The sequence below is a fragment of the Pristiophorus japonicus genome, chromosome 18 (assembly GCF_044704955.1).
Source record: "Pristiophorus japonicus isolate sPriJap1 chromosome 18, sPriJap1.hap1, whole genome shotgun sequence".
NCBI lineage: Eukaryota > Metazoa > Chordata > Chondrichthyes > Pristiophoridae > Pristiophorus > Pristiophorus japonicus.
This window is the reverse complement of record NC_091994.1, coordinates 36,931,230-36,953,778: the sequence shown is the minus strand read 5'-3', so window position 1 is coordinate 36,953,778 and position 22,549 is coordinate 36,931,230. Positions and strand designations below refer to the sequence as shown.

The 22,549-nt window shown below is 42.9% G+C and overlaps 1 protein-coding gene across 1 annotated transcript in view; it reads right to left on the bottom strand.

Moving 5' to 3' along the window:
• Positions 1–2,119: 2,119 nt before the first annotated feature.
• Positions 2,120–22,549, bottom strand: part of arid3a (AT-rich interactive domain 3A) — a 67,880-nt gene continuing 47,450 nt past the window's right edge. The window contains exons 2-7 of the mRNA XM_070859888.1: positions 22,335–22,407; positions 14,859–15,042; positions 11,120–11,364; positions 9,829–10,107; positions 7,362–7,451; positions 2,120–2,506 (exon numbers count right to left, since the gene is read on the bottom strand). Coding sequence (XP_070715989.1) covers positions 2,352–2,506; positions 7,362–7,451; positions 9,829–10,107; positions 11,120–11,364; positions 14,859–15,042; positions 22,335–22,407 — 1,026 coding nt within the window. The 3' untranslated portion in view covers positions 2,120–2,351. The remainder of the gene's footprint in view (positions 2,507–7,361; positions 7,452–9,828; positions 10,108–11,119; positions 11,365–14,858; positions 15,043–22,334; positions 22,408–22,549) is intronic.

The window sequence follows — 22,549 nt, the reverse complement described above, 5'->3', positions numbered from 1 at the left end:
TACGAGTAATAAAGCACATTTTAATAGAGCAGGCTATCAGCATTGCTTAGAATAGCTTTGTAGCATGTTACAACTCATTGCCTCCCTTTCTATTTATTTGAATGGGAATGGTTTCTCTAAGTAGCTGATACCAGCTTTCAATAATTCCAGACTATGACTTCACCCCACAACACCCGCCCTCCCCGCCGCCCTCCCCCAAGTACATCCAGTAAAACCCAATAACCTGTAACAGAAGTTAATATACAGCAATCTTTGCTTTTCATTCATTTCAGTGCGATGGTACAAAATTAATTTCAGTATGCTATCTCCAACAGGCTAAAGACATGATGCAGGCACTACAGCATCGCATTTGACTACTGATAGGAATAAACTGTAGTGTATGTGTAAATGGATGGAAAAAGAAAAACTTGCTGTTCAACAAATAATTGCTTTGAGGGAGTGGAAGAAAAGCACTGGGTTCAAAATCTACAAATACAATACTGAACTTGCTAACTGCATCCTCCAAGAACATAAAGCACTTGCATAAGGCAGGTCTTCAAAATCATTGCAATAATAACCTCAGCACATGAAGAATTTTATAGATTCTCATCAATAATTCCATCCGTACAGCAGAGCTTGTCGCCAGTTGTCCTGGTTAACCCTGGCCACTGAACCAAGACCTAGCTGTGTCAAGCCCATGTGGTGGCTGATGTGCAACGGCCACCACGTTAAAAAAAACCACGCACAGGCATCTTCCACCCTTGAGGATGTAGTTCGAGTCCTTCATTCGAAACACCTGTGAACTCATCCTTTTTTGGCATGGAAGCAAGAAAAGGGACTGCCTATGATGATGATAATCATCAAGCAGAATAGTTTTTTTTAATATACCTACTTCAATGATGTACTGGCTTACACTCTAAAATGTATATTTTCACAGTATGAACAGCAAAGCTGACTGTATAAAATATTTTACTTCAAATGCCACATTAAATATTACAGTAAATGCAGTGGAGCTTACTGAAGATCAATGCCAAGCAAATCCAATCCCACTCATGAACACTTAAGATATAACTTGTAAAGTCAATGACTGTACAAAGTTTTTGTGGCTACAAGTCTTCATACACTTCTAAAGTTATAAGGAAAATGGATGTTTATTGCTTTGCTAATGGTTCGGCTGAGGTATGTCTCGCAACCAACAAGGATAACCAACAATGCTGTTACTCATACCTTATGCAAGATGTCCTTAACACACTTTGAAAATAGTGTGCAATATTGCATTTACAAAAGAAAACCAAATATATTTAGTGGCAGACAGTAGACTCTGAATGAGTTTTCCCCTTCATTGTCATAGCAAAACCTCAGGGAGATTAGTTATCCTGGCTTCATCAAAATGCAATTTTAAAAACTGATATACCAGTACCAATATTTATGAAAGATATCAAGCCAAAAATGAGAGTGTAGTTTTGTCATTTCAAGGAAATTTAGTGGGTAGCGTGCCAATTCTTAGCACATAACATGAAGCAAATTGCAATCCCAGCACTGCTGCATTAGTACTCAAAATGGTGCACGAGAGAAATGTAAGCACTTTGGAGATTTGTGCAAACATATGCCATCAGAACTAAAGGAGACACTATAAGAGCAGCACTGCTAAAAGTTACCTTTCTTTGGTATTTACAATGGTCCAGACTGATTAGAATGGAATGCTCCTGTAAGATTGATATATATTTGCCAGAAAAAAAGTTGATCTGAAGATAGCTCCACTGTATTAGGGTCCTGTGTTGTGAAACTAAGTAAAATATATATTAAAAAAGTAATGTTTATAATAAATATGTCCAACGGCTGTAAAAGTCTGTATATTGCTACATGTACAAGAATGATCTATATAAATGGATAAACATTGAAATAGCTTATCCCTTTGTTGTTCGGCAGTAACTGAATATACCAAAAAGTAATACGCAATATCGTAGATGTAGTTGAAATTTTCTTTTCCTTCACAAAATATCAATATTCACTTATAAATCTCAATTAAAATAGCACATCATGGAAATACATATATATTCTTTAAATGCTGAATTTGGCTGAAAGGAAAAACGTAACCAATGATAAATCAGTCTTCTTGATTAAAGATTAAGTAGATGCTTGAGGTATTAGTAGTACATAGCTGCTCCTGGATCTCATTCAGTAACCCAAGAAAGTTTTTTAAGCAGAGTTGGATTATGCTTAACTGTTGGCCCTCAGTTTTAGCCACTCTAATGAAACCTCTGATAATTAAAACTTATTTTCCTTGAGAGTTAAAAGCCTGAGAACTCCTTTTAAAGTGTTTGGCGGTGATGCACTGTGCTCAAGAAGTTGGCATTGTTATAGATGCAGCCTCATGGTGAAGAGTTGTTCGAAGTATGTGATGACGAGGAGGTAGGTGTACGAGGTACAGACAGACCAGGTGTGCCTTGGGAACTGTTATTTTTGCTGCTATTTCCTTTTGTGCTGGATACACCAGATACTCCAGGTCCTTGACCAAACAGAACACCTAATAAAAATAAGTAAAACATCCTTTAACTTGCATAACTAAACATGCCATTTTAAAATACTGGAGTTTGCGACTCGGTTGCAATAAACATTTCAGTCAGGTAAATTAAGATGTCATAATCATTGCCAGGCCAGCCGTGCACATATTCTCGTGGCTGTCTCAACGCTATTGAAGAGACTTTGAAGCTGGTAACTAGTTGTAGTCCAAGAAGTTCAGGACAGGGGAGAAGTTCCAGTATCATGAGAAACATAGCTCTCTAATAGCTGATTGATAAGCATGTAATCTCTTTGGAAGTTATAGAACAAATTCTTATAAGAATTAGGAACAGGAGTAGGCCATCTAGCCCCTCGAGCCTGCTCCGCCATTCAGTAAGATCATGGCTGATCTGGCCGTGGACTCAGCTCCACTTACCCGCCCTCTCCCCATAACCCTTAATTCCCTTATTGGTTAAAAATCTATCTATCTGTGACTTGAATACATTCAATGAGCTAGCCTCAACTGCTTCCTTGGGCAGAGAATTCCACAGATTCACAACCCTCTGGGAGAAGAAATTCCTTCTCAACTCGGTTTTAAATTGGCTCCCCTGTATTTTGAGGCTGTGCCCCCTAGTTCTAGCCTCCCCTACCAGTGGAAACAACCTCTCTGCCTCTATCTTGTCTATCCATTTCATGATTTTAAATGTTTCTATAAGATCACCCCTCATCCTTCTGAACTCCAACGAATAAAGACCCAGTCTACTCAATCAATCTATCATCATAAGGTAACCCCCTCATCTCCGGAATCAGCCTAGTGAATCGTCTCTGTACCCCCTCCAAAGCCAGTATATCCTTCCTTAAGTAAGGTGACCAAAACTGCACGCAGTACTCCAGGTGCGGCCTTACCAATATCCTATACAGTTGCAGCAGGACCTCCCTGCTTTTGTACTCCATCCCTCTCGCAATGAAGGCCAACATTCCATTCGCCTTCCAGATTACCTGCAAACTAACTTTTTGGGATTCATGCACAAGGACCCCCAGGTCCCTCTGCATCTCAGCATGTTGTAATTTCTCCCCATTCAAATAATATTCCCTTTTACTGTTTTTTTTTCCCCCAAGGTGGATGACCTCACACTTTCCGACATTGTATTCCATCTGCCAAACCTTAGCCCATTCGCTTAACCTATCCAAATCTCTTTGCAGCCTCTCTGTGTCCTCTACACAACCCGCTTTCCCACTAATCTTAGTGTCATCTGCAAATTTTGTTACACTACACTCTGTCTCCTCTTCCAGGTCATCTATGTATATTGTAAACAGTTGTGGTCCCAGCACCAATCCCTGTGGCACACCACTAACCACCGATTTCCAACCCGAAAAGGACCCATTTATCCCGACTCTCTGCTTTCTGTTCGCCAGCCAATTCTCTATCCATCCATGCTAATACATTTCCTCTGACTCCGCGTACCTCTATCTTCTGCAGTAACCTTTTGTGGCACCCTATCGAATGCCTTTTGGAAATCTAAATACATCACATCCATCGGTACACCTCTATCCACCATGCTCGTTATATCTTCAAAGAATTCTAGTAAATTAGTTAAACGTGATTTCCCCTTCATGAATCCATGCTGCACCTGCTTGATTGCACTATTCCTATCTAGATGTTCCGCTATTTCTTCCTTAATGATAGTTTCAAGCATTTTCCCCACTACAGATGTTAAACTAACCGGCCTATGGTTACCTAACTTTTGTCTGCCCCCTTTTTATTTTTAATAAACAGAGGTGTTACATTAGCTGCTTTCCAATCCGCTGGTACCTCCCCAAAGTCCAGAGAATTTTGGTAGATTATAACGAATGCATCTGCTATAACTTCCGCCATCTCTTAATACCCTGGGATGCATTTCATCAGGAGTCCCATTAGCCTGTTCAGCACTACACCCCTAGTGATAGTGATTGTCTCAAGGTCCTCACTTCCCACATTCCCGTGACCAGCAATTTTTGGCATGGTTTTTGTGTCTTCCACTGTGAAGACCGAAGAAAAATAATTGTTTAAGGTCTCAGCCATTTCCACATTTCCCATTATTAAATCCCCCTTCTCATCTTCTAAGGGACCAACATTTACTTTAGTCACTCTTTTCCGTTTTATATATCTGTAAAAGCTTTTACTATCTGTTTTTATGTTTTGCGCAAGTTTACCTTCGAAATCTATCTTTCCTTTCTTTATTGCTTTTTTAGTCATTCTTTGCTGCTGTTTAAAATCTTCCCAATCCTCTAGTTTCCCACTAACCTTGGCCACCTTATACGCATTGGTCTTTGATTTGATACTTTCCTTTATTTCCTTGGTTATCCACGGCTGGTTATCCCTTCTCTTACCGCCCTTCTTTTTCACTGGAATATATTTTTGTTGCGCACTATGAAAGAGCTCCTTAAAAGTCCTCCACTGTTCCTCAATTGTGCCACCGTTTAGTCTGTGTTTCCAGTTTACTTTAGCCAACTCTGCCCTCATCCCACTGTAGTCCCCTTTGTTTAAGCATAGTACACTCGTTTCTGACACAACTTCCTCACCCTCAATCTGTATTACAAATTCAACCATACTGTGATCACTCATTCCGAGAGGATCTTTTACTAGGAGATCGTTTATTATTCCTGTCTCATTACACAGGACCAGATCTAAGATAGCTTGCTCCCTTGTAGGTTCTGTTACATACTGTTCTAAGAAACAATCCCATATGCATTCTATGAATTCCTCCTCCAGGCTACCCCGTACAATTTGAGTTGACCAATCAATATGTAGGTTAAAATCCCCCATGACTACTGCCGTTCCTTTTTCACATGTCTCCATTATTCCCTTGATTATTGCCCGCCCCACCGTGAAATTATTATTTGGGGGCCTATAAACTACGCCCACCAGTGACTTTTTCCCCTTACTATCTCTAATCTCCACCCACAATGATTCAACATTTTGTTCATTAGAGTCAATATCGTCTCTCACAACTGCCCTGATATCATCCTTTATTAATAGAGCTACCCCACCTCCTTTCCCTTCTTGTCTATCTTTCCGAATCGTCAGATACCCTTGTATGTTTAATTCCCAGTCTTGGAAACCGTACTGAAAGAGTAGACAAGGGTAATGCAGTGAATGCGATATACATGGACTTTCAAAAGGCCTTCGATAAGGTAGACTCATGACTACAGTCAGGGGACTATGTGCAGTCAGGGGACAGTAGCAGAATGGATGGCTAACTGCTATACAACAGAAAACAGAGAGTATGGGTTCAAGGTAGTTCCTTAGACAAACAGAAGGTTCAAAGTGGTGTTCTTCAGGGATTAGTGCTGGGACCACTGTTGTTCATCATTAACATAAATGTTTTGGACTGCGGAATCAGAAGTACAATATTAACATTTGTGGATGACACCAAATTGGAGGGTACAGTCAATAATGAGGATGACTGCGACAAAATACAAGACAATGCTAACACATTTGCAGAATGGACGGGTCACTGGCAAATTAATTTCAATGTAGATAAGTGTGAAGCGGTGTATTTTGGTAGGAGGAATAAGGAGGCCATCTTCTTTTTGGAAAATAAGAATCTAAATGGGGAGATACGCAAAGGGATCTCAGAGTAGATACACAAATCATTAAAAGTAGTAACGCAAGTTAACAAAGTTATAAAATGTGCAAACAAAGCACTGGATTTATTTCTAGATGAATAGAATTCAAAAAGAGAAGTTATGTTAAACTTATATAGAACCTTGATTAGACCTCAGTGTGCGCAGTTCTGGTCTTACAAAAAGGATACAGAAACACTGGAGAAAGTGCATATTTTTTAACAAATGGTGATATCAAAACTGAGAGGGTACAACTACTAGGAAAGACTGAACAGGCTGGTGCTCTTTTCTCTAGAAAAAAAGAATACAGAAAGGTGAGCTGATGGAGATCCTTAAAATGATGAAGAGGTTCGATAGAGTAAATGTAGAGAAGATGTTTCGACTGGAGGGTGTCCAAACCGAGGGGCCATAAATACAGTACTGACATCAATCCATTAAGGGATTCTGGAGAAACTTCTTTACTCAGAGTGGTGAGAATGTAGAACTCGCTACATGATGAAGTGGTTGAGGCAAATAGCATAGATGCATTTAAGGGGAAGCTAGATTAAGTACACGAGGGAGAAAGGAATAGAAAGATATATAGATAGGGAGAGATGAAGTAAATAAAGTGGGAGCAGAAACACCAACACAGATGTTGGGCTAAATGCCCAGTTTGTGCTGCAAACACAATGTAATTCTATGCAACAGCCTTAGAAAAGCAAGGAGGAAAACAACTAATCTTATGACTCTCCACAGCTCACACTAATTCCTATCCTATCCTGAATGAGTGTTGCTGAACTCAACAGTTATAGTGACACCAAGGATTACTTGATCCAAGTAGAGACAAAACTTTTCTTAGTAATTTAAGAATGTTTAGCACCAAAAATCATTAGGAATTCTTTGGAAGTTAACAATTGTGAAAATTACACATATAACAACTGTGACATACGGTATTTCTGTGAGCAAGTCATCCGGCACTATTCCCAACTCAAAGATCGGTTAAGTTATCAGACCCCAGAACTCTGACCTTGACAGTCAGGAAATGTAGAGGACACTGGTTGACTTCTTCGTCAATTTTCATCCCGAGAAGATACTTTGCTTCAAGGTTAGAGAGAACTAATCTACAGCTCATATTGGGAGACTCTGAAATATATAATAAATTATCAGATTTTGTATGAAATAGAAAAGAAAATCCAGCTTCCTATTTAACAGAGATCAAGAAGATGCTTTTTCTACTCTATTTCACAAACTGTCCTTAAAGAGCCCCATTGTTCTACATGAAACTTCAGATTCACCTGTGTAAACAACCCCATTGATCTCCACTGACATACTGATACTGCTCATGCCATTTGTGGTAAGGTTCAATGCGGATTCCTGGCGGTCTGCTGGGAAACAAACAGAACAATGTTAATAATTCACCATGAAAAATGGATACAAGCAATGACCTGAAATAACAAGACTATCCTGGTCAAAATCATTAATGTCCAGCAGGACTCCAGCACAAAATCTAGTTTGACACTTTCAGTGCAGCACAAAGGAAGTGCTGTTTTTCAGATAAAACATTAAACAAGACCACATGTGCTTGTTCAGGTGGACATAAAAGATGCTGTAACACTATTCGAAGAGCAGTGAAGTTCTCCCAGTGTCCTGACCAATATTTATCCCTCAACCAACATCGCCAAAAACAGATTAACTCATTATTTATCTCATTTACTGTTTTTACCCCACAAAAGAAAGAATGACTACACTTCAAAAAGTAAATGGTAGCTGTGACGTGCTTTGGAATGTCCCAACGACATGAAAGATGCTATATAAATTACAGTTCCTCCTTTTAGTGACTGTTGTGTGATACTCCCGTATCCTCCTGGATAGCTCCTCAGATTTCAACAACTTTGTTTACGGTCTTCTCCTCGATGATCCATTTCCCTGTCACTTTCATTGTTGGAGTGATCAATTGTGTTTCATTCCACCCCTACCTGTCCCAACAAAGCTATAATATCACCTTCAATGGCTTTTCCTCCTGCCCCTCAGAGTTACCTGGGATATAACCAAGGCTCCATTCTTGGTGGTCCTCTTTTTCTGCCACTTCATTGACCCTCATCAACTTCATTCATCTGCAGGAGTCATCTTTCAGAACACTACCTAAGTTTTACTTTCTCTGCCACTACCCTTGACTCCTTAATCACCACCACAATGTAAAATATGCATAAACGACATTAATTTCTGGATAAGCAAAAATTTACTACAACACATTAAAAATAATGAAACCATCCTATTTGGTTCCTGCCAAAAACCACTTTTGAAAAATGGAGTCACTATTTGTACTAACCGCTTCTGCGCATGCATCCTCTCGACTCTCCTTCACCCTTCACCCCCCACCCTGGGTCCGCCGCAAGCCACCGGGCCCCGAGCCACCTGCACATTGCCGAGCCCCGGAGGTGAGGGGAAAGAGAGAGTGAGAGCGAGCGAGCGAGCCGGGGGGAAAAAGAGATAGAGAGCGTACCTTGTGGGGGGGGGGGGGGAAGAGAAAGAGAGAGAGCGAGATCACCTTGAGGGGAGGGAAGAGGGGGGCGAGAGAGAGAGAGAGAGAGAGAGAGAGAGAGAGAGAGACTGCCTTTGGGGGTGGAGGGGGAGGAAAGGAGAGAGAAAGCGCTTGTGGGTGGGGGGGGGTGGGGTGGGAGGAGGCAGGAGGGAGAGACACAGTGGGGTTGGGGGGGGGGGGAAATCGGAGGGAACTCGGAAGAGAAATCACGTTCTTCCAACACCCTCCTTTACATCCACACTCGATTTCTCAGAAAGCTCGGTGCATGTGTTACAAGGGACATCGTTGGAGTGGATGAAATCCAGAAGTCACGACACTGTCACTATTCACCATATCCAATAAACCAGTTAACAATCCGCACACAATGCCCATCTATGGCCGGGGGGTGGGGGTGTAAGGGACATCGGCTGGCGGAGGCAGCACTTGCACTGGAGTGAGGGACTTTGGATGTGGGAGGGATAAGGGACTTTGGCTGGGGGATGTATCTTCTCTTATGTTCGAGATGTGTCCTCTCTGACTTCTGAAGTCAGAATGGATCATGTTACTAGGCTGGGCGGTTCCATTTACACATTCCAGAGAAACTTCAGGGTTTGGCTTATCCTCCAAGGGGACCAATCAGCAATAGGTCATGTGATAATGGAGAGCCAATCAGAGAAACGGCTGCCATTCCGTTAGTACAAATAGTTGCATCCTTTTAAAAAGCTGATGGGAGATATGCCAGTAAAATCTCCTCCCCCACTAAGCTTCTCAGCAACATCCCAAACAGAAAGTGTCCCATGCATTCTAGAATGTTTCCATTGAAAACAACAAGGTCTGCAATTTTTGGCCATCCCAAGTGCTGATCCAGAGGCACCTCACCCCAGAAAACAATGTTACCAGCTCGGGATGCACAGAATTCAGCAAACACGGCGGCTTCTAGACTCCAAATCCACCAGATCAGCTCAGACTGGATTAAACTAGCAGCTCCTGCTATTTCCAATGCTGCTACTCCGAGGTACATGGGATTAATGCTTCCGACCAGTTCAGAACATTATGAAGGAGGTTTGTTTGCTCTCTATAAAATGAGTACACTCTGAACAAAGTAATCTTCCCCAGTTTCTTTCATTTTAAGTAAAGCTTAGCTCTAAACTTGAGTGTTCCCATTATCTCAATACATTACACCTTTAGCACTGCACATTCTCGGCCCGTGCAGTAAGAATACATCAAAATGCTCATTATACCTTGGCTGTTGATTCTGATATTCATTGGTATCTGGGCTGTCATGGCAAGTAGATTCTGCTGAATAGCACGCTGCATCAGCCGCTGCTGCTCATCCATCCCAACTACCATCTTCTTCTCTGGAGGCTCTCCAGACTCCAGCTTCTCTCTCAGCTGATCTAATGCTGCAGCTTGCGCAGCTACTGCAGCCTGAGCTGCAGCAGCCTGCACTGCAGCTACCTGGTGACCAGTCAGTGAGATAGGAAGTCTACCCAATGTTAGTGGAATAATTGAATCTTCCTCTGCAAAACAAATGGTACACATCAAAACTAGACCACAACACCCGTGTGTTAAAAGTGTAGAAAGTAATTAAAAAACAAGTGTACTAGAAGTATTTATGGGGCCTTTAAGGAGAAGAAAAAAGCAATTTCAAATAATTTGCCTTTTTGTTGTGTCCATTACTTTTTTTTTGCACAGTGCTAAAAGTCAACCATTTTTGCCACAGTGCAAATTTTACATCATTTAAAAAAAACATGAACACAAATCCAATGTCTGATGAGCAAAAGTCGTTTACAGTTTAGTCAAAATCTAATCATATTGGGGCTCCCTGATGGACCACTGAGTTTATCTAGCAAGTAGCTGAGTTGTACAGACTAGGAAGTCCCAGCCTTGGATCCTGGTTGTACAGAATTAGCTAGCCTCAGTTGGGGCTGCAGCAAGGGTGCTACAATTAGCCTCAATGCCCTTGGGTTAGGGAGCAGAAAAATTTGCCACTCCTAATCATTAACTAATGACTTCCTGCTGGAAATGTGTGAGAGTCATCAGTTGAAGTTATAATTGACTAGACTGATTTTCTCCATGGTTGAAAACCTGCAGAACTTGCCATCAAGGGCTCACACACAGAAAATGACCATTGAGGCGAGGTACCAAATGGTGACCAGTGCTGGCAGAAACCTACTTCAGTAAGGAGTCAACAGGAGGAGGGAAGGGGAGGAGTAGGGATGAAAAGTGACAATGTGAGGAAGGAAAATGCAATGTATTGAAAGGAAACTAGAAATTCCAATCACAATTAAAGGGTGGAACATTTTCCATGCGTCAAAACAGAGTTTGATCGATCAGAAACTTATGTTGAGCATAAACACCAGCACAGACCTGTTGGGCCAAATCGCCTGTACATTCTATGTATGTAATAATTATGAAGCTGCGGTGCATCAGTACAATAGTATATATTTCAAATTTAAAACCAGGTTTGCAATGGGTTTAATCTTAGAAGTGCGAATTGCTGTAAATCATACATAAAATCTAATTTAATACCTTTCTTTATTTTCACCAGTTGGCTTATAGGGCTGCCATTAGTTGTTGCTAGACTTAGTGTAGGCACTTGCAATTTGGGAGAGGATAACAGTGAAGATGTTCCACTAGGAGAGTAGCTATAAAGGGTTGATCCAAAGCTGTGTCTTCGACCCTCTCGTCGATTGCTATCAATAGCAACCTGCAGTTCATTAGGAGAGCTCAGACCTCTCTTCTCACATTCATATGGATAGAGGTATTTCATATATCTGCAAAAATGAATGCAGTTCTGTTGTATTTGAAGAAAATGTCTGAACATTACAATTACAATTGTGGGAGAGCCAACAATATGGGTACAGTTGTCAATATCAGGCAAATCTTAGGAATAGCATTTACAATCAGCAACAGGTAAATCAATTACAACCCTATTTAAGCTTGGAGCTGTGCTTATTTTCATGAGTGGCAGAGATTAAAGCAGATTATTGTAAATTGAGAAATTTAAATGGGGCCAAAATGCTCACTGGGACAATTATGGGGAAATTTTGCACATTTAATTTGCACGCACAGCATGTGCATGCTGAAAATATATTGTGTGGACTTCATGAAAATAAAGCCAAGTGAAAGTAACCAGCTTTACAGTATATTATAAATTTTAAACTGTGATTATCAGTCCTAATGGCATGCTAGGTTGAGAGAAGGAAAGAAATCTCAATAAATGGCTGGATATTGCAGTGGGGTGGCACACACACATGCACATGCACACAATGCCCCAGTAATCCAATTATGCTGCACGATCAGATTCATTTTTACCAATGCAAGCAGGCAGAAAAAATTACATCACCTGTGCATGTCATTTTGAGTGAGGGAATGCAAAGAGATATTATGTCCTCAAATGCATGCACATTACAATTGTGACCTCTGGGGTCATAGAAAACCCTGCAAATAAGTGTGGTTTCCCTGCACCCAACAGCTCCAGATCAGATCTCAAGACAGTTTATACAAGATAAATTGGTTTTCTACTGCATGAAACGTAGTTAAGATTAACCTGCATTTGGACTTTTAAAGACCATGAACATAAAACTAGGAGCCGCAAAAATATTTTCTTATTCTAGGTCGTCACTAAATAGTATTCTTCAAGAACAACCTGCTACAAAGCATCAAATAAAGTAACTAGAAGCAATATTCACACACTTTTAAACCAATATTTTAAAATTGATTTAATATTTAAAAACACAAATTTATAAAAAATGAACAACCTTGCATTTTTTCTCATTACGGGGTGAGGGTGTCGCTGGCAAGGCCAGCATTTATTGCCTATCTCTAATTGCCCTCGAGAAGGTGGTGGTGAGCCGCCTTCTTGAACCACTGCAGTCTGTGTGGTGAAGGTACTACCAACAGTGCTGTTAAAAAGGGGACTTCCAGGATTTTGACCCAGCAACTGGTCCAGTTCAGTTTCTGGTCAATGGTGGACCCCAGGATGTTGATGGTGGGGGATTCAGTGATGGCAATGCTGTTGAATGTCAAGTGGTGGTGGTTAGACTCTCGCTTGTTGGAGATAGTCATTGCCTGGCACTTAAGTGGCAAGTAAAATTTGCGCCACACATCAGCCCAAGCCTGAATGTCATCCAGATCTTGCTGCATTCGGGCATGGACTGCTCATTTTCTGACGAGTTGTGAATGGAACTGAACACTGTGCAATCATTAGCGAACATCCCCACTCTGACCTTATGATGGAGGGAAGGTTATTGATGAAGCAGCTGAAGATGGTTGGGCCTAGGACACTGCCCTGAGGAACTCCTGCAGCGATATCCTGGGGCTGAGATGCTTGACCTCCAACAACTACAACCACCTTCCTTTGTGCTAAGGTATGACTGCAGCCAGTAGAGAGTTTTCCCCTCGATTCCCATTGACTTCAATTTTACTACGGTTCCTTGATGCCACATTGTCAAATGCTACCTTGATGTCACTCTCATCTCATCTCTGGAATTCAGTTCATTTGTCCATGTTTGGAACAAGGTTGTAATGAGGCCTGGAGCCGGGTGGGTCTGGCGGAACCCGAACTGAGCATCGGTGAGCAGGTTATTGGTGACTAAGTACCTTGACAGCACGGACGACAGCAGCTTCCCGCACTTTGCTGATGAGAGTAGACCAATGGGGTGGTAAATTGACCAGATTAGATTTATGATGCTTTTTGTGGACAGGTCATACATGAGCAGTTTTCCACATCGTCAGGTAAATGCCAGTGTTGTAACTGTACTGGAACAGCTTGACTAGAGGTGCAGCTAGTTCTGGAGTCCAAGTCTTCAGCACGACAGCAGGGATGTTGGAGGGGCCCATAGCCTTTGCTGTATCCAGTGAGCTCAGCCGCTTCTTGGCATCACGTGGAGTGAATCGAATTGGCTGAATACGGGCTTCTGTGATGGTGGGAACGTCAGGAGGAGGCTGATATGGATAACCACTTGGCACTTCTGGGTGAAGATAGTTGCAAACGCTTCAGCCTTGTCTTTTGCTCTCACATTATCAGTAATGGTGACCATGAACCTGTCAGATTGTTGTAAAAACCCATCTGGTTCACTACTGCCCTTTAGGGAAGGAAATCTGCCGTCCTTACCTGGGATGCTTGACCTGAAGCCACAAGACTTCATGAGGTCCGGAGTCAATGTTGAGGACTCCCAGGGCCACTCCCCCCCAACTGTATAGCACTGTGCTGGTGGGACCAGGGATGGTGATGGAGGAATCTGGGACATTAGCTGAAAGGTATGATCCTGTGAGTACGACTATATCAGGCTGTTGCTTGACTAGTCTGTGGGACAGCTCTCCCAATTTTGGCACAGGTCCCCAGATGTTAGTGAGGAGGACTTTGCAGGGTCGACTGGGCTGGGTGTACACCCGAAGCTGGTGTCAAGGTCGATGCCGGGTGGTCCGTCCGGTTTTATTCTCATTATTGTTTTTCATAGCAGGCGTGTACAACTGAGTGGCTTGCTAGGCTATTTCAGTGGGCAGTTAAGAGTCAACCACATTGCTGAGAGTCTGGAGTCACATATAGGCCAGACCAGGTAAGGACAGCAGATTTCTTTCCCGAAAGGACAATTGTGAACCAGATGGGTTTTTACGACAATCTGACAGGTTCATGGTCACATTACTGATACTAGCTTTTTATTCCAGATTTATTTAATTAACTGAATTTAAATTCCCTAGCTGCCATGGTGGGATTTGAACTCTGGGTTACTAGTCTAGTAACATAACCACTATGCTACCACTCCCATTTATATAATACTTTCACAACTTCAGGACATCCCAAAGCACTTCATAGCAAATTAAGTTATTTTTTGAAGTGTGGTCACTGTTGTAATAGGGAAATGTGGCAGTCAATTTGTGCATAGGAAGGTCCCACAAACAGCAATGAGATAAATAACCAGGGTAATCTGCCTTAGTAATATACGTTGAGGGATATTGGTCAGGACAAGGGAAAACTCCACTGCTCTTGAAATAATCTCATGAAACTTTTATGTCCACCCAAGGGGGCAAATGGGGCCTTAGTTCAACATCTTATTTTGAAAACGGTGGAGGGCTGGGGTCCCCTGCCTGCTGTTGGAGAGCTGGCCGGTATGGTAAAGGTTATTGATTATTTGAGAACTGTGATAAAACAATACAAGACATTTCCATTTACAAATATACATAAGCCAGTTGCTTGCCAAGTTTTAAAATTGCACCCAGCCGTTCGAGCAAATATCACCATTTTAAACTTTCATTTTTAACTCACTGAGTTCTGAGTGTAAAGGCAGCACTTGTGATAGAGGTGGGTAGGTTGAGGCCTTTGGTAATTTCCCTCCAAAGCTTCTTATTAATGACTTCCACTAGGCCCCCTTTCTCAGTGACCAATACGTAGAGCATATAGAGATCCAGAACCTGCTTAGCCATTATGGGAATTCGATTGACTGGAGTCCCTAAAAACAAGAGGCATATTTAATAATAGCTCAAATGGTATAAGAATCACATGACCCACATCATAAGTCTTCCTAAAACTGTGCCATTGCAACTCATGTACATCAGGCATTCTAGTCTGAATGTGTATTTCCAATTTATGAAGTGTATATAAGGTCTCTATTCCATTCTGACTGTACTTGGATTCACTACTAATTGGGTCACTAAAATCTGAATTTTTTCCTCATTATCTCTAATCAAATGAATTACATGTTTAGTTTATCATTCACTACCATTAAACCTAATTTTCTGTCCCAACTTTCTATGTCCCCTTCTTGATATTCTCCAGGGCTATATTATGCAATTACATGTCTCAATATAGATGCTTAACAAAATAATGGAAACAATTTAAATCAACAACAGAAATGATATATATTTACAAAGTCAGTTTCTTACACTCTGAATGTTTACAAAAGCAGTATAAGACTTAGGCCATGCACTCCCCTCCTGCTCCCAACTCCCTTTTCTGTTCTGAAAATGTTGAATCTTACTGGAGTATGGCCCCGCGCGTACAATGAACCGTCTACTGCCTCAGCCAAGAAGACATTCTCATGTGTAAGCCTAGATAGTTAGTATTGACAGGCTATTTGAGCATTGGTGGGTGGGGAGGAGGTACTGGACACTAGTTGAAGCCTTGACAAATTGCTAAATCATTGCAGATTTAACAAATGACAATCTGCAGATGATTAATAGAAAATACTATACCTTATGAAAGAAAACATTTTTTTTTTCAGTTCCAGTGAAGGGCACACATCCAAAGCATAATAAACTGTCTTTTCTTGTTGCAAATTTTTACTGACTATTGCGTTTTTCCCACATTTTCTGTTGTATTTTGGATTTTTTTCCCCCACTAGTGGGTTGATTTCTAATAGATGCATTAAAAACTTGTGGCAAACAGTAAAACCTAAAGAGTACAGTTACAAGGGACACTGACAATCACACATTTAAAGTTGTGTTACCGAAAAGTTGTCATATGGGACATTTTCCCCAAGGAAATGCCAATGTTTAAATTATATCTATAGATCAGGAAAATTTAAATTATAAAGACAACAATGCGTCACTGCAGTTGAGATTCAATTAGTTTGCAGGCAGAATTCAAAATCTTTAGTTTTTATTAATGTCCATGAATTTTCTGTTAGTATTTATGCTGGTTAATCCATCTGCTGCAGCATTCTAGTATACTCAGTTTCTTTTAGGTTTCCATAAATCCTGGCGAGCACATTCCACTGCTCATTTTGGGATTAACAATTGCGGATTGTTAGCCAGATTTTCTAATGGCTGTAGGCAGGTGTAGAATATACATCTGGCAATTTAAAACCGAGCAGAGCAAGATGTATTTTGTTAGTAAAATATTTCATCATAAGATGCTAATAAGGAAGATTTAACAACATTAACGACTGTTAAAACAAATCACAAGTGCTAATGTTACACATATGCATCGTATGCTTTAAATTCACCACTGCCACAAAATCTCAATATAAGAACATAAGAAATAGGAGCAGGAGTAGGCCATACGGCCCCTTGAGCCTGCTTCACCATTTAATACGATCAGGGTGTTATGGCTGCTGGTGTTGTAGCCGCTCCCCGAGAATCCTCGGGTGGACATCATCCAGAGAGGCTGCCATATCTATTTTAAGCTTTCTAATTGTATTTAAAACACTATGTGCATCTAGGTTAATATTAAATGTTATTAATAATATCACCGAATTCTGACAGTCGAGCATTATCTTAGATGTCGGACCTAGCGGCAAAACCAGGACGTCGGGACCGGTGTTGAACAGGCCGAAGGGACTTGGGGACCACAGACCTCCCGATTCACCGACCTCGGCCTCGCCGACTAGCCGACCTCAGGGCTTTTCGCTGTGTCGCAGACCTCCCGACTCATGGTGGCAGGCGCTCAACTGGCCGGAGGGTCTCCGGTGGCCAGCGCTCAACCGGCCGAAGGGACTCCAGGGGCCGGTCCAGGACAACAGAGGGCTGGTGGCGCCCATGGAGCAGTACCAGGGGAGTAACCTACCACTGTTTTGCATTTAAGACTTTTAATCAATTTTTTTTTTTAAAAAGACTTTTAATTAACCCGAGTAACTTTTATTTTTTAAACAATTTGGAAAAACTTTTAAACTCAAACTTTTAAACAACTCGGAAACCTTTGGAGAAACTTTTAAAATCTTTGGAAACTTTGGAAGAAACTTTTTAAAACATCCCTCGGAACTCCAGCGGACAGCTGGCCTTCCTAATGTCTGCTCCCTAACCAAGCCTTGGGCCACCTACCATCAATGGCGCCACTCCGCGCCGAGCTTGCGGCCAACACCTTGCCGCAGGCATTTAGGTTTATACAGTAGTGCCTGGTCTCCAGTCGTCTTGGACCCCCTTGCCACTGGACCAAGACCTTTGCTCAGCTAAGCCCGTGTGGTTGCCGGTGTGCAGCGGCCACCCTACATTAAAAGAACTCACGCTAAGGCAGCTTCCACTTCGTTAATATGAAGTTCAGGACCTGGAACGTCAGGACCCTAGTGGACAACTCCAACAGCAACAGGCCGGAACGCCGCACCGCCATAGTTACCCGGGAACTTAGCCGTTTTGACATCTACGCCTTAAGCGAGACCTGGCAAGCAGGGGAAGGCCAACTCAAGGAACAAGGTGGAGGTTACACCTTTTTCTGGAAAGGAAAACCAGAGGAAATACGCCACCTTCATGGAGTCGGCTTTGCCGTCAAAAATGAGCTGGTCTACCGCCTCAAAGACTCCCACTGCGGCGTTAACGAATGCCTCATGACTCTTCATCTTTCCCTGTCCCGGAACCAATGCGCCACAGTCATCAGTGCGTATGCCCCCACACTCGATGCAACGGATGATGCTAAAGAGGGTTTTTATTCCATCCGTGGGACATCCCTGTAACACGTCCCCATGGGCAACAAACTGATCCTCCTAGGTAACTTGAATGCCAGGATCGGCAAAGACACAGCCCTTTGGGGAGGCGTGATTGATAGAGAGGGAGTAGGAAAAGCCAACTCCAGCGGTACTCTACTCCTGACAAAATGTCTAGAACATGAACTCATCACCAACACCCTGTTCCGCCAGAGGGACAAATACAAGGCATCATGGCAACACCCTCGCTCCAAACACTGGCACCTGCTCGAATAGGTCATCATCCGAGCCAGTGATCGCAAGGATGTGTGCATCACCCGCGCCACGACAGCAGCTGATGACTGCTGGACGGACCACTGCCTAATCCGATCCATCGCGACATTAACATAGCCCCAAAGCAGAGGGGACAGCAGAAGCATTGCCGCAAAAAAGTCAATGCCGGGGAACTTAAAGACCCAGCTAAGAGAGCCCTATACAGCTAGCGCCTCACAGCTAGTCTGTCGTGCCTTGATGACCCTGAGATGCTGAATCCCCATAGCGCTTGGTCTGCCCTCCAGGCCTCTATAACCAGTGCCTGTGAAGAGGCACTTGGTCTCATCCAGAAAACACCAGGACTGGTTTGAAGAAAAAGATCAGGAGATTCAAGCACTAATAGATCGCAAGCGCAGAGCATTTCTGAGCCACAAGCAAGCATCAACCCAATTCGGGAGCAGCAAAGCAACGTTACAGACAGCTCAAGGCTGAGGTCCAACAAAAAACCCGGGACCTAAAGAACAGGTGGTGGATGGAATAAGCAAAGGAGATACAACAACTGGTCGACAGCCACGATATGCGAGGATTCTTCATTGCAGTCAAGGCCACCTATGATCCAAATTCCCAAGACCCCACCCCACTCCTGGCCAAGAACGGGGAAACACTCATCAAGGACACAGAGGCGGTCAGGGCCCGCTGGAAGGAGCACTTCGAAGATCTCCTCAATCGAGACTCTGCCTTTGACTCGAGTGTTCTCGACTCCATCCCGCAGCATGCAACCCGCCATCAACTCAGTGAAACCCCAACGTTGCACGAGGTAGGCAAAGCCATAAAACAGCTCAAGAACAACAAGGCTACGGGTGCGGATGGAATCCCTGCTGAGGTGCTGAAGTATGGCGGAGAGGCGCTGTTGGCGCGAATACATAACCTCATCTCTCTCAGCTGGAGGGAGGAGAGCATGCCGGGAGATTTCAGAGATGCAGTGATTGTGACCAGCTTTAAAAAAAGGGGGGGCAAGTCCGACTGCGGCAACTACAGGGGAATCTCCCTGCTATCAGCCACTGGGAAAGTTGTCGCTAGAGTTCTCTTCAACCGTCTTCTCCCTGTGGCCGAGGATCTCCTCCCGGAATCACAGAGCGGATTTCATCCCCTACGGGGCACAACAGACATGGATCTTTGCAGGAAAAATGCAGGGAGCAGCGCCAGCCCTTATACATGGCCTTTTTCGATCTTACAAAGGCCTTTGACACTGTCAACCGTGAGGGTCTATGGAGCGTCCTCCTCCGTTTCGGATGCCCCCAAAAGTTTGTCAACATCCTTCGCCTGCTCCACGACGACATGCAGGCCGTGATTCTTACCAACGGATCCATTACAGACCCAATCCACATCCGGACCAGGGTCACACAGGGCTGCGTCATCGCTCCAACCCTCTTCTCAATCTTCCTCGCTGCCATGCTCCACCTCACATTAAACAAGCTCCCTGCTGGAGTGGAACTAAACTACAGAACCAGTGGGAAGCTGTTTAACCTACACCGCCTCCAGACCAGGTCCAAGATCACCCCAACCTCTGTTGTTGAGCTACAGTACGCGGACGATGCCTGCGTCTGCGCACATACTGAGGCTGAACTCCAGGATAGAGTCGATATATTCACCGAGGCATACGAAAGTATGGGCCTTACGCTTATCATCCGTAAGACAAAGGTCCTCCACCAGCCTGTCCTCGCCACAGAGCACTGCCCCCCAGTCAGCAAGATTCACGGTGCGGCCCTCGACAACGTGGACCATTTCCCATACCTCGGGAGCCTCGTCAGCAAAAGCAGATATTGATGCGGAGATTCAACACCGCCTCCAGTGCGCTGGTACAGCCTTCGGCCGCCTGAGGCAAAGAATGTCCGAAGATAGGCCCTCAAATCTACCACCAAGCTCATGGTCTACAGGGCTAGAGTAATACCCGCCCTCCTGTATGGATCAGAGGCATGGACAATGTACAGAAGACACCAAGTCGCTGGAGATATCACTAACGATGCCTCCGCAAGATCCTGCAAATCCCTTGGGAGGACAGGCGTACCAACATCAGTGTCTTCGTCCAGGATAACATCCCCAGCATTGAAGCACTGACCTCACTCGATCAGCTTCGCTGGGCAGGCCACATAGTTCGCATGCCAGACACAAGACTCTCCAAGCAAAGGCTCTATGCAGAGCTCCTTCGCGGCAAACGAGCCAAAGGTGGGCAGCGGAAACATTACAACGATACCTTTAAAACCTCCCTGGTAAAGTGCAACATCACCAGATGTCTCTTCGAATCTCAACGCCGAGAGTGTGAAGAGGTCAAGCGCTGGCAGCAGAAGGAGCGTGCAGCAAACCAGACCCACCCATCCCCTCCCTTGGTGAATGTCTGACCCACCTATGACAGAGTCCATGGCTCTCGTATACGGAGAAGAGGAAGAAGAGGAAGAGGAAGAGGAAGAGGAGATCCGATCATGGACTCAGATCCATTTCCCTGCCCACTCCCCATAACCCCTTATCGTTTAAGAAACTGTCTATTTCTGTCTTAAATTTATTCAATGTCCCAGCTTCCACTGCTCTCTGAGGCAGCGAATTCCACAGATTTACAACCCGAAGAAATTTCTCCTCATCTCAGTTTTAAATGGGCGGCCCCTTATTCTAAGATTATGGCCTCGAGTTCTAGTCTCCCCCATCAGTGGAAACATCCTCTCTGCATCCATCCTGTCAAGCCCCCTCATAATCTTATACGTTTCGATAAGATCAACTCTCATTCTTCTGAATTCTAATGAGTAGAGGCCCAACCTACTCAACCTTTCCTCATAAGTCAACCCCTTCATCTACAGAATCAACTTAGTGAATCTTCTCTGAACTGCCTCCAAAGCAAGTATATCCTTTCATAAATATGGAAACCAAAACTACACGCAATTTTTCCTATCACAATGAACAGATCAGATGCATTTTTCCAACAAAAACAGTTCTGAAAGATTTCTAATCTTACGAGTAGAGGGCAGTAAACGTGCAAGGTCAAGTCCTGAAGCTAGAAGCCTAGTGCAGTTGGCAACACAACAGTAGACAGATCCAATCTGCCAGGATTTTACAATAGAACTTTGAAATTGTGAGATTCTATCTTCTTACCAAGCTATTCAAGATATTTTAACATTTTGCAACTTAGATTAATATTTTTACAGTAGATTCTAGCCGATTTTATATTATTCTTTTAATCTAAATTCCAGGAGTTCAATGTCCATGAATTTTCTTTTGGTGTTTATGCTATTTAATCCATCTGCTGAAGAGTAGACCCAGGTAAGACTGAGTTTAATGAATCAGCCATCGGGCTACAACAAACAGGTTTACTAGAGTAAATACCAAGAACTGGCTCACGGACGCTAGGCTCCCTAAATCCAAATGAAAACAATATAAAAGCAGCTCTGCCTGGGATGCTGAGTTTTGAAAGGGAAGAGACAGAGCATCAGAACAAGGGTACTTGTAGGAAGTACCCTTGTTCTTTATAAATAGATTGTTTGTAACCAACCTGATGCAACCACCAGGATCACCACAAATACTTTTTGTTTTGTTTACAAGAAAGTAAGTTGACAAAAAAAAATGAACATTGGGGATTCTTAACACACCACTTGATTAAGCATACATGATGAAACATTTTATGCAGTATGTCATGTAGGTTTTAAGTTAAACATTTTAGTTATCAAATATCTTTCAAAATGTAATTTAACTATGCTGAAAAAGCTTAAAATTGACACCATGGTTCAATCCCTAGTTTGTGTGTGACTCAATTTCAGCCACAACAGTGGTGCTACAATTTACCTCAGCTTCTGAGCATTTAGGGAAGAAAAACAATGGCAAAATAAATTAACATTGTTCCATATGACGAGATTCTTGTTGAAATTGCATGTGTGTACACTGATTCAGTAAAGACACGATCTGTATGGCTGCCATTTTATCTCGCGCCCACTAAAGTTGAATAGCCTGCCAGCACTTAGTGGCTGCAGACAGTACAGGGGCTCACATGAAGAAAAATCACGTGAGGTGTTGTCAGGTTGACAACAACCAGTATGAGTCAGTGTTTTCAGGAGATGAGAAGAGAAAATGGGGGGGAAAAAAAGACACTTTACCTCTCTTCTGCATGAAACTGAAAAGGTCATCCAAAAATTCTTTCCTTCTTGGATCACTGTCTAGCTCGTAGAGCTGTAAAAGAACACAATGTTGTACTTTAAAATGGCAAATAGACAAGTTACCTCATGTTCGTGATCCAAGTCCTAGCAGGTTGAGTAAAGATAGCCTCTAGCATGCATTTGGATATTTAAAAACAAAACACAATTATACTCAT